We start from the raw sequence: 15,715 nt of genomic DNA on the forward strand, positions 1-15,715 counted from the left end.
ATGGATGATGGGTACTATGAAGAACATTGTTAGCAGAACACGAACAGTATGATTTATTTTTGGAAGCATTACTCCTAGTAAACATAGTTAAACACGCACAATTAAGATTCCACGACATCGATCTTTTCACACAGAAACTCTCAAGTGAAGAAACACGGCATGAATAATCACATTAAAATGGATTAGCGACTTCAGCTAAACAGTGCTGGTCTATTGGTGTTCTCAACCCAACTGTGTGGCTGACACGACATAGCATTGCGTGCCGAGAGAAGGCTGCCCACTGCTATTCAGTGCCTGCATCCGACAATAACAGTCAGACTTGAACAAACATTTTCAATGGGCAGTGATTACCTTAAAATCTTACCTCAGTGAAAGCAGAGGCAGCTGCAACACAGTCATTGCGATTACGCATTTCGACAAGCACACTGTCACATGTTAAATTGATAGTAGCAAAAACCCCTGTATGGGAGTAAGTAGGAACTTCATGAGGTCATATCCAGAATTGCCCGAACAGTCATTGTTTGTTTGTCCAGTAACATCAGTACTTTAAGTGTTGTGTGGCTTCATTTATACAAATGTTACTAGCACTTGCTATTAATACCGTGCAGCATTCATTCACTATTGATTATTTAGGCATAGTACTTTCCTACGGTAAGTGATGAGCACAGTTTTAGGTTTCTGAAAAGTTAAAGCTAGTTTATAACCTTCACACCACTGAAATCTTATCATGATGTGACTGGATATTTGTGGCTTGTTCTAACTTGTTCTATATGGAGGGCCCCAACAGTTGTGAGTAATCAGAGCTGGTTAGCACATCATCAAGTCTAACTCTTATCGAGATACATTTTCATATGTACAAGGAGGGAGCAGTAAGCAAACGTTTTAAATATGGGATTGCAGTGAACCATAGCCAAACTGCGAGACAAGATTTGAACAGCTGTTTCCTGCAATGTAAACATTTTATATAATCAACTATGAATTTTCCCCTATAAAACTATTCCACGTGCTACAATGGACTGGTAGCACTTTAGAAATAATTCCTAGAGCAAAAAATGCAGAACACTTCTTTCTGGGTGAGATTAATTACATGATATTTCCACTTTAAGCCTTGGTCAACACTTATTCCTAAAAGTCCTGTTCATCATACCCTTTGTAATTCATGTCTGTTAAGTACCAGATGGAGATCTTGGTTTTGACCCATCTTTCCAAATTGTGTATAGTTTGGTTGCTTCACATTTAAGGTCAGCCTGTTGGCATTGAACCATGTATGCAAAGACTTAAGGACATTGTGTTTTATAGTGGGGAGATATTCCCTGACGTCACTGTTACACCAGTGTTATCTACGAATTTTGAACTTCGTGCCCATTTCCACACTTAAATGAAGGTATCACTTTCGATATTTACAATCTTTTAGGGAACACACCATCAGTGAATCATAAATTTGGAAAGTCAAAGAACTTTATCTTACCATATACTAGTGATGTAATTATAAACAGTGTCTTCCCTGGTCCAACTATCTGTTGTATGTAAATATTTACTACTAAAAATGTAAAAGACTGCATTTTTATGAACTTAATTATTTTTACTTGAAAACCCCCATCCGAAAACTTGAGAATTACACAAAAAAAATATTGTTGAGTTAATATGTCAGAAGTCAGTGTAAACACACAGGGCAACACTTTTCTTTGTAAAGTGTTAAAAAATTTTCCAACATTCTGCACCACTGAATTTCTAGTGCAAAATATGCATGTTAGCAACACTGTTTCCAGCACTCTTATGTTTATAACAAGCGAGTGAGAACTTGCACATAAACCACTCTGCACTGAGTATTGTGTTTGGCTTGAACTTGTTAGATACCATGTCAGTGAGGAAATACAGTAATGAAAGAGACTATGAAAGAGACACAAGAATGTGGTGTTTAACAAAAGTGAAAAACGCTTCACAGTTGTTGGGATTTTGTCAGAGGTACTGCAGAAATATCTTGGTCCTCAGGTAACAGTATTAACATCACATTCATTGTGTGCAAATTATTACACTCGCTGCAAGAAGAAATTTAGTGACAATCCTCCTGAACGATCACCATCCCCGGATTGTGCAACTGAAGAAGACAGTGCAGATATTTATATTCCTGGGTGTGAAGTTTTTGATGCATTGAATGTTAGCATTTCTGCTGTATCCCTTATTATGTCCCCCCTTAAACATCCAGAAAAGGTAAGAAGCACAAGAAGAAAACAGTATGTAAGTAGAAAAATGGAAGAAATTGAAACAAGTTTAACATAAGCAACATCTTCAAAACTTTGTGATGTGTATAATGTAGATGCACTTTGAGCAGAACCTGAAGAGATAGTGATATGTGCACAAAATATGATTTGCAATTTCAAAACCTAAATATTGCTATCTCAGCAAACACCTGTACTAAGAAGTTACAGTTGTTGTTGTTGTTGTTGTTGTTTTTTTCAGTCCTGAGACTGGTTTGATGCAGCTCTCCATGCCACTCTATCCTGTGCAAGCTTCTTCATCTCCCAGTACCTACTGCAACCTACATCCTTCTGAATCTGCTTAGTGTATTCATCTCTTTGTCCCCCTCTACGATTTTTACCCTCCACACTGCCCTCCAATACTAAATTTGTGATCCCTTGATGCCTCAGAACATGTCCTATCAACCGATCCCTTCTTCTAGTCAAGTTGTGCCACAAACCTCTCTTCTCCCCAATCCTATTCAATACTTCCTCATTAGTTATGTGATCTACCCATCTCATCTTCAGCATTCTTCTGTAGCACCACATTTCGAAAGCTTCTATTCTGTTCTTGTCCAAACTATTTATTGTCCATGTTTCACTTCCATACATGGCTACACTCCATACAAATACTTTCAGAAACGACTTCCTGACACTTAAAACCTATACTGGATGTTAACAAACTTCTCTTCTTCAAAAACGCTTTCCGTGCCATTGTCAGTCTACATTTTATATCCTCTCTACTTCGACCATCATCAGTTATTTTGCTCCCCAAATAGCAAAACTCTTTTACTACTTTGTCTCATTTCCTAATCTAATTCCCTCAGCATCACCCGACTTAATTCGACTACATTCCATTATCCTTGTTTTGCTTTTGATGTTGTTCATCTTACATCCTCCTTTCAAGACACTATCCATTCCGTTCAACTGCTCTTCCAAGTCCTTTGCTATCTCCGACAGAATTACAATGTCATCGGCGAACCTCAAAGTTTTTATTTCTTCTCCATGGACTTTAATACCTAATCCAAACTTTACTTTTGTTTCCTTCACTGCTTGCTCAATATAGAGAGTGAATAACATCGGGGAGAGGCTACAACCCTGTCTCACTCCCTTCCCAACCATTGCTTCCCTTTCATGTCCCTCGACTCTTATAACTGCCATCTGGTTTCTGTACACATTGTAAATAGCTTTTCGCTCCCTGTATTTAACCCCTGCCACCTACAGAATTTGAAAGAGAGTATTTCAGTCAACATTGTCAAAAGCTTTCTCTAAGTCTAGAAATGCTAGAAAAGTAGGTTTGCCTTTCCTTAATCTAGCTTCTAAGATAAGTCGTAGGGTCAGTATTGCCTCACGTGTTCTGATATTTCTACGGAATCGAAACTGATCTTCCCCGAGGTCGGCTTCTACTAGTTTTTCCATTCATCTAAAGAATTCGCATTAGTATTTTGCAGCTGTGACTTATTAAACTGATAGTTTCACATCTGTCAACACCTGCTTTCTTTCGGATTGGAATTATTATATTCTTCTTGAAGTCTGAGGGTGTTTCGCCTGTCTCATACATCTTGCTCACCAGATGGTAGAGTTTTGTGAGGACTGGCTCTCCCAAGGCTGTCAGTAGTTCTCTAATGGAATGTTGTCTACTCCCGGGGCCTTGTTTCGACTTAGGTCTTTCACTGCTCTGTCAAACTCTTCACGCAGTATCATATCTCCCATTTCATCTTCATCTACATCCTCTTCCATGTCCATAATATTGTCCTCAAGTACATTGCCCTTGTATAGACCCTCTATATACTCCTTCCACCTTTCTGCTTTCCCTTCTTTGCTTAGAACTGGGTTTCCATCTGAGCTCTTTATATTCATACAAGTGGTTCTCTTTCCTCCAAAGGTCTCTTTCATTTTCCTGTAGGCAGTATCTATCTTACCCTAGTGAGATAAGCCTCTACATCCTTACATTTGTCCTCTAGCTATCCCTGCTTAGCCATTTTGCACTTCCTGTCAATCTCATTTTTGAGACGTTTGTATTCCTTTTTGCCTGCTTCATTTACTGCATTTTTATATTTTCTCCTTTCATCAATTAAATTCAATATTTCTTCTGTTACCCAAGGATTTCTACAAGCCCTCGTCTCTCTACCTACTTGATCCTCTGTTACAGTTACTAACACCAATACCAGGTAGCTACTCCAAGCAGCAGATACAGAAATACATACTACTTTCTCACACTATTTGATGTCAAAAGCTCATAAAATAAAGAATGAGAAAGATATTTGGGCATTCCCAGATTCTTACTGTGGGCATCCGTTGCTCGGAAATGTTACCTAAGCGATGACAAAGATTGCAGCACACAATGTCCTAACCAGGCAGATGTTACCTCTGTTAATGAGAAGGGAGAAAAAATTAAAAAGATATGACAAGATCAATAACAGAAGCGCATCTTCTAATGAAACACAACCCAAATTTAAAATCTGATCTCTCAAAATTCTACTCCTAATGACCAAAACGGGTAAAATGCCAACCAGTAAAGGAAATATGCACACGTATTTGCTGCACTAATTTGAAATTTGTTTCACCATTAGCAGTGTCACAGGAAAGAAGTATACAGATATGGACTGCAAGATAAATGTTGGTTGTAGGAGTGGACACTGTGTCCTGGTGCTGAAGTGGTGACTGTTCGAGGGTTGCACCCACAGGATACTGACAATGGCATAACCTATGCATTGTGGGAGGGAGGAGAATTTGTGAAGATGACAGTAGAGCCAGAGAAGTCTGTTACAGAGGTTAGGCATTGGGTCACCAAAGGAATAGCTCACCATCGTATCTGGAGATTCAGAGATGGGCCATAGCAGAAGTAAAAATCAGCCACATCTCAGAATACTGACATTAGTTCATTTCGACTTGGCTGAGAACTGGGCTGTTGGTTTGCAGAACGAAATTCAAACTTACCACTGGCACACATTACAGGTATCAATATTCACATGTGTTGTTGACTTCCTTGGAACATCACACTGTTTTGTATTGTCAGTGATAATCTCATTCATGACAGTGCACATGAATGCTACACTGTCAGCATGATACCTGATGGCATAGAATCCAGACGCCACGCATTTGTTAAGTATGTGTATGTGACTGACAGTACAGAATCTCATTTTAAAAACCACTTTCAGCTGTATGAGGGGTCAACACTGTAGTACACAAATTAAGACAAAAAATGCATATATTCAGCAACAGGTGATGGAAAAAGTGCATTTCATGGAGTAGGTGGTGTCTGAACATTTTGCAACTTGATTCAAGCTGAAGCATGAACTTGTTGATGCTATTAGAGATGCTAGTGGATTTGTACACGCCATATTCATGTTAGTACCAAATATTAAACACTTAATTCTAAATGAATGTGTATTAAGGGAATTCCATTTAAAAAAGAAAGAAGAGTGGTCCAATATGAAGCCTGTGATAAGAATGAATCAATTCAATACTGGGTTACATCCCAGAGTGGCACATACATTGCAATAATGGGTCTCCACAAAATGCAGCCCGTTACTGTTTATGAAATGTAGAGACCACAGTATACATTAGAATACTTTGTAGTGATCCACTTCGTTTTGTGTATATGACATAAGTGTCATGAGCTGCAAGATATAACTGTCTCCTTTATTACGCCTCATGGTCCTGCTAATGCTTTCAAATTGCCACCATCAAAGGATCAGTGTGCAATTCTCTTTTCCCAAGTACTGCCTTGTTGTATCATCCTTGACCATGTGCAAATTCAGCTCGGCTATCCAGGTTCAAAGAGATGCAGATGGAAAAAGCCAAATGAACTCTTTTCAACAGTGCAGTGTTGATTGTTAACATTGCAGGCAATTTCAATCCATGGAAAGTCACTAAGTAAAGTCATGACAGATGACAATAGCAATTTGTGAATAATATCATAAAAAGACAAATGGGTATAAATTTTCTGTATTTAATTTTTGTTATAAAATGCTGTTGAAAAAAATGAATTGTTTTCCCACTCACTTATGTTGTAAAGTAATTATTTTGACTCAAAAATACCCATTTTGCACGAAATTTACTTAAGTACAATGACCAACTAACACACCATGAAAATTATGAACATTTAGGATGGGGGTTTTGGAGAAAATAATTTCTAAATAACCAAAAAATTTCAGATTCTTTCATCTTTATGCACAAATATTTTGACAGTTTAAGAATTTCATGCATTAAAATCATAGCTGACAGTTAGTAAGGCTTCCACTTCATTTTTCAAGACAGTCAACATCCTGTGACTATTCATCTTTTCAAAATAATTTTGAAATTTGCAAAACGTTAAATTTTTGTAGTTTGATTTAAAGAATGAAAAGCTAAGAAGTGTGTGTATTATGTCTTTTAGTATTGGAAAAACAATATTTATTGAAAATAAACTTTGATCTCCATCACTTTTGGTTTCTTTTTTTCAATTTTCCCTATGGTTACAACATTTTCATAAATACTCTCATTTAGAGAGGTTTGTAAAATATCAGAAAATCAAAACATTGTAGTTTTGGAGAGGTACCATGTGGAACTTAACACATATCTTTTTTAAGCAAAGTTTGAAATAGTGACTTGACACATTCACTCTTGATCTGTACGATCTGAGATGAAATCACCCTCTAGTAGGTTCACAAACTCTTGTCCAGCGGAATAAGAAGCTCTGGCACTTTTTGAAGCAGATGTAGGTTGCCTACTACCAGTAAATCCAGATTTCTTGAAGCAAATCCTGAAAAAGAATTACAGTGACATGTATCAACCAAGGAAGTAAGTTAATTAACTGAATATTTTTGAATGAAAAATTTATCTTTAACAAGATCAAGTTTAAGTCATTCTCAATTTCAGCCTGAACTGCATCTGTACACATTTAGGATGAGATCAACAGGAGAAACTTATCCACATAAAATATAAAAGAAAGGCTTACTCAAGAGATCTCAATCAGACAGGATTCAAGAAGGCAGTTCCTGTGCAAAATTCTTAATCTCAAAATTACCTTGCAAATCTGGAAAGACAGACAAACTGGGATCCCATTTATAAATTTAACCCCCACCAGACAGATAGGCGCACGCGTGTTAGAACACGCTCACATATGTGAATCAATCAAGCAAATAACACCAAATCCAAACGAACTTGAGTGTGATGCCAACCTTTCGACACTAACAGGAATCCAAGTAATACCATAAATGTGTGTTACAACAATACAAGAGAGGCTTCAGGTCACACAAATTGAACATCAGGGTGTACAGGCGGACAAGGAAAAAAAATACACTTTCTCCCAGATGAAAACGCACTTTTTCCATGTTAAGTGATAGTATATTTCCTCTGCAAACTGCAAAACTTATCAGTCCTTTGAATGGTTATGATTCTCGTTTTATACACGGACATAGAATTTCTCGGCACTTTTGGAAACAAAACTATGGGAAAAAGACGTATTTCCAAAACATCTTTGATGGGCAGCAACATGTACACTGCGTATTTTCGTATTACGAAAGTATACATTGGGATTCCACCAAACACCATGTGTTACTTTCTGAATCATTGAAATAGAGATTGCGATGAGCTTTTGTAAGCCAGTCATAGCTCATGTCACGTGATCTCGCCAGCCGATATTCAGAGCATAGGACACATGATGTAGTCAGCCAACAGCAACATCACTTAAGTAGCATGAACACGCAAACAGGGAAAGTTAATAGTTTTAATTAATATACATAATGTTAGGACTACTCAAGAGGACGTCGTTATAAGGAGAAAGAAAAATTGCGTTTTACGGATCGGAGCGTAGAATGTCAGATCCCTTAATCGAGCAGGTAGGTTAGAAAATTTAAAAAGGGAAATGGATAGATTAAAGTTAGATATAGTGGGAATTAGTGAAGTTCGGTGGCAGGAGGAACAACACTTTTGGTCAGATGAATACAGGGTTATAAATACAGAATCAAATAGGGGTAATGCAAGAGTAATGAATAAAAAAATAGGAGTGCGGGTAAGCTACTACAAACAGCATAGTGGACGCATTATTGTGGCCAAGATAGACACAAAGCCCACACCTACTACAGTAGTACAAGTTTATATGCCAACTAGTTCTGCAGATCATGAAGATATTGATGAAACGTATGACGAGATAAAAGAAATTATTCAGGTAGTGAAGGGAGACGAAAATTTAATTGTCATGGGTGACTGGAATTCGACAGCAGGAAAAGGAAGAGAAGGAAACTTAGTAGATGAATATGGATTGGGGCTAAGAAATGAAAGAGGAAGCTGCCTGGTAGAATTTTGCACAGGGTATAACTTAACCATAGGTAACACTTGTTTCAAGAATCATGAAAGAAGGTTCTATATGTGGAAGAACCCTGGAGATACTAAAAGGATTCAGATAGATTATATAATGGTAAGAAAGAGATTTAGGAACCAGGTTTTAAATTGTAAGACAGTTCCAGGGGCAGATGTGGACTGACCACAATCTATTGGTTATGAACTGTAGATTAAAAATGAAGAAACTGCAAAAATGTGGGAATTTAAGGAGATGGGACCATGATAAACTGAAAGAACCAGAGGTTGTACACAGTTTCAGGGAGAGCATAAGGGAACAATTGACGGGAATGGGGGAAAGATATACAGTAGAAGAAGAATGGGTAGCTTCGAGGAATGAAATAGTGAAGGCAGCAGAGGATCAGGTAGGTAAAAAGACGAGGGCTAGTAGAAATCCTTGGGTAACAGAAGAAATATTGAATTTAATTGATGAAAGGAGAAAATATAAAAATGCAGTAAATGAAGCAGGCAAAAAGGAATACAAACGTCTCATAAATGAGATCAACAGGAAGTGCGATACTGCTAAGCAGGGATGGCTAGAGGACAAATGTAAGGATGTAGAGGCTTATCTCACTAGGGGGTACGATAGATACTGCCGACAGGAAAATTAAAGAGACCTTTGGAGAAAAGACAACCACTTGCATGAATATCAAGAGCACAGATGGAAACCCAGTTCTAAGCAAAGAAGGGAATGCAGAAAGGTGGAAGGAGTATATAGAGGGTCTATACAGGGGCGATGTTCTTGAGGACAATATTATGGAAATGGAAGAGGATGTAGATGAAGATGAAATGGGAGATATGATACTGTGTGAACAGTTTGACAGAGCACTGAAAGACGTAAATTGAAACAAGGCCCCGGGAGTAGACAACATTCCATTAGAACTACTGACAGCCTTGGGAGAGCCAGTCTTCACAAAATTCTACCATCTGGTGAGCAAAATGTATGAGACAGGCGAAATTCCCTCACACTTCAAGAAGAATATAATAATTCCAATCCCAAAGAAATCAGGTGTTGAGAGATGTGAAAATTACCAAACTATCAGTGTAATAAGTCACAGCTGCAAAATACTAACGCGAATTCTTTACAGACAAATGGAAAAACTGGTAGAAGCCGACGTCAGGGAAGATCAGTTTGGATTCTGTAGAAGTGTTGGAACACGTGAGGCAATACTGACCCTATGACTTATCTTAGAAGAAAGATTAAGGATGGGAAACTTACATTTCTAGCATTTGTAGACTTAGAGAAAGCATTTGACAATGTTGACTGGAATACTCTCTTTCAAATTCTGAAGGTGGAGGGGTAAAATACAGGGACCAAAAGGCTATTTACAATTTGTACAGAAACCAGATGGCAGTTGTAAGAGTCAAGGGGCATGAAAGGGAAGCAGTGGTTGGGAAGGGAGTCAGTCAGGGCTGCAGCCTATCCCCGATGTTATTCAATCTGTATATTGAGCAAGCAGCGAAGGAAACAAAAGAAAAATTCGGAGTAGGTATTAAAATCCATGGAGAAGAAATAAGAACTTTGAGGTTCGCCGATGACATTGTAATTCTGTCAGAGACAGCAAACGACTTGGAAGAGCAGTTGAACGGAATGGATAGTGTCTTGGAAGGGGGGTATACATTAAGAAGGGTGATGCTGAGGGAATTAGATTAGGAAATGAGACACTTAAAGTAGTGAAGGAGTTTTGCTATTTGGGGAGCAAAATAAGTGATGATGGTCGAAGTACAGAGGATATAAAATGTAGACTGGCAACGGAAAGGAAAGCGTTTCTGAAGAGGAGAAATTTGTTAACATTGAGTATAGATTTAAGTGTCAGGAAGTCGTTTCTGATAGTATTTGTATGGAGTGTAGCCATGTATGGAAGTGAAACATGTACGATAAATAGTTTAGACAAGAAGAGAATAGAAGCTTTCATAGATCACATAACTAATGAGGAGGTATTGAATGGAGTTGGGAAGAAGAGGAGTTTGTGGCACAACTTGACGAGGAGAAGGGATCGGTTGGTAGTAGGACATGTTCTGAGGCATCAAGGGATCACCAATTTAGTACTGGAGGGCAGCGTGGAGGGTAAAAATCGTAGAGGGAGACCAAGAGATGAATACACTAAATTCAGAAGGATTTTTTTTTTTGGTTGTGGTTTAAGGGCGCTCAACTACTGGGGTCATTAGTGCCCAGTCACAATTGTGAAAGAGAATTGCACAGAGAATCTAGTAAAACTCAAGGGGGGGGGGGGGGGGGGGGGGGGAGGGACACCAGAAATTTCTTACAAAGATGCAGATAAAATAAGTGAAAGAGTTAGATGTCTTTGGACAAGCCAGTCAAAGTAATAAAATGAAGAACACGAGCAGCTGCTCGTCATCAGCTAAAATATCCTGTAAAGTAGATAGCAGAGACAGGACAACACGAGATTGACTAAAACGGGGACACGACAATAAAACATGGCGCACTGTCAAGGCATGACCACAAGGGCACTGTGGGGCTGGGTCACCGGAGAGCAGGTAGTGGTGGCTAAACCGGCAATGCCCAATCCGCAACCTGGTCAGAAGGACCTCTTCTCGCCGAGATGGTCGGGAGGAGGTTGTCCAAGCAGTTGGGAACGGTTTTACTGCCTGGAGCTTGTTTCCTTGAAGTGATGACAAACAACCCCACTAATGTCCGATGACGGGACATAATGGGAGGCTGGCCGAGGCAGGAGGACTGCAGCCTTGGCTGCAGCATTAGCAGCCTCATTCCCAGGCACTCCTACATGGCCGGGAACCCACAGAAAGCTGCCGGCCCCGACGACAAAGGCACAGCCGACACTATCGGCAGTTTTGGAGCCATCAGTGTAAATAAAGGTGTGACTGGCAAGTCGAGCACGAAGGTCGACAAACCGTGAGCAATACACTGCAGCTGGAGTACCCTCCTTCGGGAGCGAGCTGAGGTCGAGATAAATATGAACCGGAGCCTGGAGCCAAGGTGGTGTCGGGCTCTCACCCTCTCTGAAGGTGGTAGGGAGGGCAAAAACCAATTATCAAAGCAGGCGACGAAAGCGGACTCCAGGGGGCAGCAGGGCAGACACATACAAGCCATACTGACGGTCGAGAGAATCAGCGAAGGAGGACTGATAAGAGGGGTGGTCGGGCATTGACAACAGCCGGCAGGCATACCGACAAAGCAGTACGTCGCACCGGTAGGTCAATGGTAATTCGGCAGCTTCAGCATAAAGACTCTCGACGGGACTAGTGTAGAATGCTCCGGTCGCAAGACGTAACCCCCAATGGTGGATGGAGTTGAGACGGCGTAAGAGGGATGGCCGAGCAGACGAGTAGACGAGGCTCCCATAATCCAGCTTCGATCGGACTATGGACCGATACAAGCGAAGCAGGACAGTGCGATCCGCTCCCCAAGATGAACCACTAAGAACTCGGAAGACATTAAGGGAATGTGTACAACGGGCCGCCAAATAAGAGACGTGCGGAAACCAACAAAGTTTCCTGTCCAGTGTGAGCTCTAGAAACTTAGTTGTTTCCACGAATGGGAGAACAACGGGACCGAGATGTAAGGATGGCGGAAGGAACGCTTTATATCGCCAAAAGTTGATGCAAACCGTCTTCTCTTCAGAGAACCGGAAGCCATTTGCCACACTCCATGAGTATAGGCTGTCTAGACAATGCTGAAGGCAGCACTCCAGGAGGCATGTTCTCTGGGCACTGCAGTAGATCGCGAAGTCATCGACAAAGAGAGAGCCTGAGACATTAGGTGGAATGCAATCCATAATTGGATTGATTGCTATGGCAAAAAGGGCTACGCTCAAGACGGAGCCCTGAGGCACTCCGTTCTCCTGGAGGAAGACGTCGGACAATACGGAACCCACACGTACCCTAAACTTTCGATCCGTTAAAAAGGAATCACTAAAAAGGGGCAGGCGACCGCGTAGACCCCACCTGTGCATAGTGCGGAGGATACCTCCTCTCCAACAGGTATCATAAGCCTTCTCCAAATCTAAGAACACGGCTACCGTTTGGCGCTTTCGCAAAAAGGTGTTCATGATGAATGTCGACAAGGTCACAAGGTGGTCAACAGCGAAGCGGCGGCGACGAAAGCCGCATTGAACATTGCTAAGTAGCCGTCGAGATTCAAGAATCCAAACTAACCGAGCGTTAACCATGCGCTCCATCACCTTACAGAAACAGCTTGTAAGAGAAATGGGGCGATAACTAGAAGGAAGGTGTCTATCCTTCCCGGGTTTGGGTATAGGAACAACGACGGCGTCACGCCAACGCATGGGGACTTTACCTTCGGTCCAGATGCGATTGTAGGTACGAAGAAGGAAGCTTTTGCCTGCCGGAGGAAGGTGTGCCAGCATCTGAACGTGAATGGCATCTGGCCCCAGAGCAGATGACCGGGACAGTGCAAGTGCACGTTCGAGTTCCCGCATAGTAAAGGGGGCATTATAATTTTCCAGATTCAGCGAGTGGAAGGAAGGTCGCCGAGCCTCTTCTGCCTCTTTCCTGGGAAGGAAGGCAGGGTGGTAATGGGTGGAGCTTGAAACCTCCGCGAAAAAGCGGCCAAAGGCGTTGGAGACAGCCACAGGATCAACAAGGACCTCATTACCTGAAGTCAGGCCAGGTACCGAGGAGTGGGCCTTAATGCCCGACAGCTGGCGCAGGCCACCCCAGACGACAGAAGAGGGAGTAAAACTGTTAAAGGAGCTGGTGAAAGAGGCCAAACAAGCTTTTTTGCTGTCTTTGATGACTCTACGGCATTGCGCTCGGAGTTGTTTGTATCCAATACAATTCGCCAACGTAGGATGGCGACGAAAGGTGCGTAAAGCACGTCGTCGAGCACGGATAGCGTCTCTACAAGCCTCATTCCACCAGGGGATGGAAACGCGACGTGAAGAAGAGGTAGTATGAGGATTGAAACGTTCGGCAGCATTGATGATAACAGCCGTGAGGTATTCGACCTGACTATCACAACTGAGAAAATCGTGGTCCGGAAAGGTCGCCAGGGAGGAGTAAAGTCCCCAGTCAGCTTTCAGTATGTTCCAGCTCGAAGGACGTGGGGATGGGGTGTGGTGCAGGAGACGAACGATACAGGGGAAGTGGTCGCTCGAATAGGTGTCAGAAATGACATACCACTCGAACCGACGGGCAAGAGTGGTAGAACAGATCGAGAGGTCCAAGTGGGAGTAGGTATGAGTGGAATCCGAGAGGAAGATCGGGGCGCCAGTATTGAGGCAGACAAGATTGAGATGGTTGAAGACATCCGCCAAGAGGGAGCCTCTCTGACAGGACGGATGGAGCGTCAGACGAAACGTGCCGGGGCGGAGAGGAGGATAAAGACTACTTCTTGGAGGCTTTCTTGGAAGTCCGATGAGGCACGGGGATGGTGGGCTGGACCCGAAGAAGGTCCTCACACGCGGGGTCCGTTTTGGAATGCCGGACCTTGGAAGCCGGGGTCCGAAACGTTTCCCCGATGGACGCCTGAGAAGAGGATCGCTTCTCAGGCGGCGGAGGGGGAGGAGGAGGAAGGGTGGCCCCTGGGGCAGAGGGGGCAGGGACCGCGAGGGAGGAGGATTTGGAAGTGAGGGATTTGGGAGGCGGAGGCATAGACCCTGGATGGGGTGAGGAGGTGGAGGGAGCACAGGATAGGGGTGAGGACACTGTGGAAGGAGTGGACACGACTGAGGCAAACGAAGTTGTCAACGTCACGGGATGGAGGCGGTCATACTTCTTCCTGGCCTCAGAATAAGAGAGACGATCCAAAGTTTTTAATTCTTGAATCTTCTTCTCCATCTTATACGCGGGGCAGTCTAAAGATCTAGGTGAGTGGATGCCAGGACAACTGACGCACCGAGGTGGTGGGGTGCATGTATGTTCCTCACGAAGAGGACATCCACAATCGCCACAAAGGGGCTCAGCCTCACACCATGACGACATGTCCCCAAAGCGCAAACACTGAAAGCAGCGCACAGGAGGCGGGACGTAAGGTCTCACGTCGCACCGGTAGCACATCACCCTTACCTTCTCCGGGAGAACGTCCCCCTCGAAGGCGAGGATAAAGGCCCCGGTGTCGATGCGATGGTCTTTGGGGCCGGACTGGACTTGCCGGACGAAATGCACGCATCGGCGCTCCAGGTTGGCCCTGAGCACCTCATCAGATTGCAGCAGGAGGTCCCGATGAAAAGTAACCCCCTGCATCCTATTCAGTGCCAGACGCAGGACAATGGACACTGGGATGTCCCCTAGTCGGTCGCACACCTGGAGCGCCACCAACTGTGTGGCGGAGGTGGTCTTTATAAGAACGGACCCCGAACGCATTTTACTGAGAGCCTCGATTTCCCTGAAGATATCCTCGATGTGCTGGACAAAGAACATGGACTTTGAGGTGGCGAACGTCCCCCCATCGGTCCGAGAACAGACTAAATAGCGGGGAAAGTACTTCACCCCATGCCGGCGGGCCTGTCCTTCCTCCCAGGGAGTGGCCAAGGGGGAAAGGGCAGGAGAACCAGAACTAGAACCAGTACCTTTCCTTTTAAAAGACTCGGCCGCTGAGCGACCTGATACGTGTTGACGTTTCATCTGTGAAACGTCAGCCCCGATACTACCCACTCCGACCAGGGGCTCTCCCCACGGGCGCCACCCAGCCTCAGCAAGGGCCAACTGGCAGGATGACCGTTGCTGGGAGTCCCGATGCCCCAAGGAGACTGGCATCTACTCCTTGGTCGACGTGGGGAGGGTGCAGCTCAGGCATCAGCAGTACGATCCCTGTGTTGTCAGGGGGCTACAGTCTAGAGGGTCATGATGACCCCACCACAACGGGCTAGCTACCGTGCTGGATTTTGGGTGCCATGGAAAGTCCATCATGAGCGTAGGTGCAGATGGGGACGCACTATGGGCATAACTTGTGCAACCCATCAGGTGTTTAGGCCCAATTTGAGGAATAGTGGGTGTGGTTGCAACGCCATTACAATGCTGAGTGTCAAGGTCTTAGTGCACTGAGGACCAGTGAGACACCACGTAAGGCGTCCTTCCCCAAAAGGCTCGTACTTCTGTAGAATTTTGAAAAATGGAGGTCAAACCCCAAGGGGGACCATCACATGGAAGGCCGAAACAGTTGAAACTCCTTTTAGTCGCCTCTTATGACAGGCAGGAATACCTCGGGCCTA

At 43.2% G+C, this 15,715-nt stretch overlaps 1 protein-coding gene across 1 annotated transcript in view; it reads right to left on the minus strand.

Annotated features, from left to right (window-relative positions):
* Window positions 1–6,418: 6,418 nt before the first annotated feature.
* The window catches only part of LOC124795226 (vitellogenin receptor-like), a gene marked incomplete in the record, with an annotated part of 212,927 nt that continues 203,630 nt past the window's right edge, over window positions 6,419–15,715 (minus strand). The window contains 1 exon segment of the mRNA XM_047259148.1: window positions 6,419–6,984. Coding sequence (XP_047115104.1) covers window positions 6,840–6,984 — 145 coding nt within the window.

Source organism: Schistocerca piceifrons, chromosome 4 (assembly GCF_021461385.2).
Source record: "Schistocerca piceifrons isolate TAMUIC-IGC-003096 chromosome 4, iqSchPice1.1, whole genome shotgun sequence".
Lineage (NCBI taxonomy): Eukaryota > Metazoa > Arthropoda > Insecta > Orthoptera > Acrididae > Schistocerca > Schistocerca piceifrons.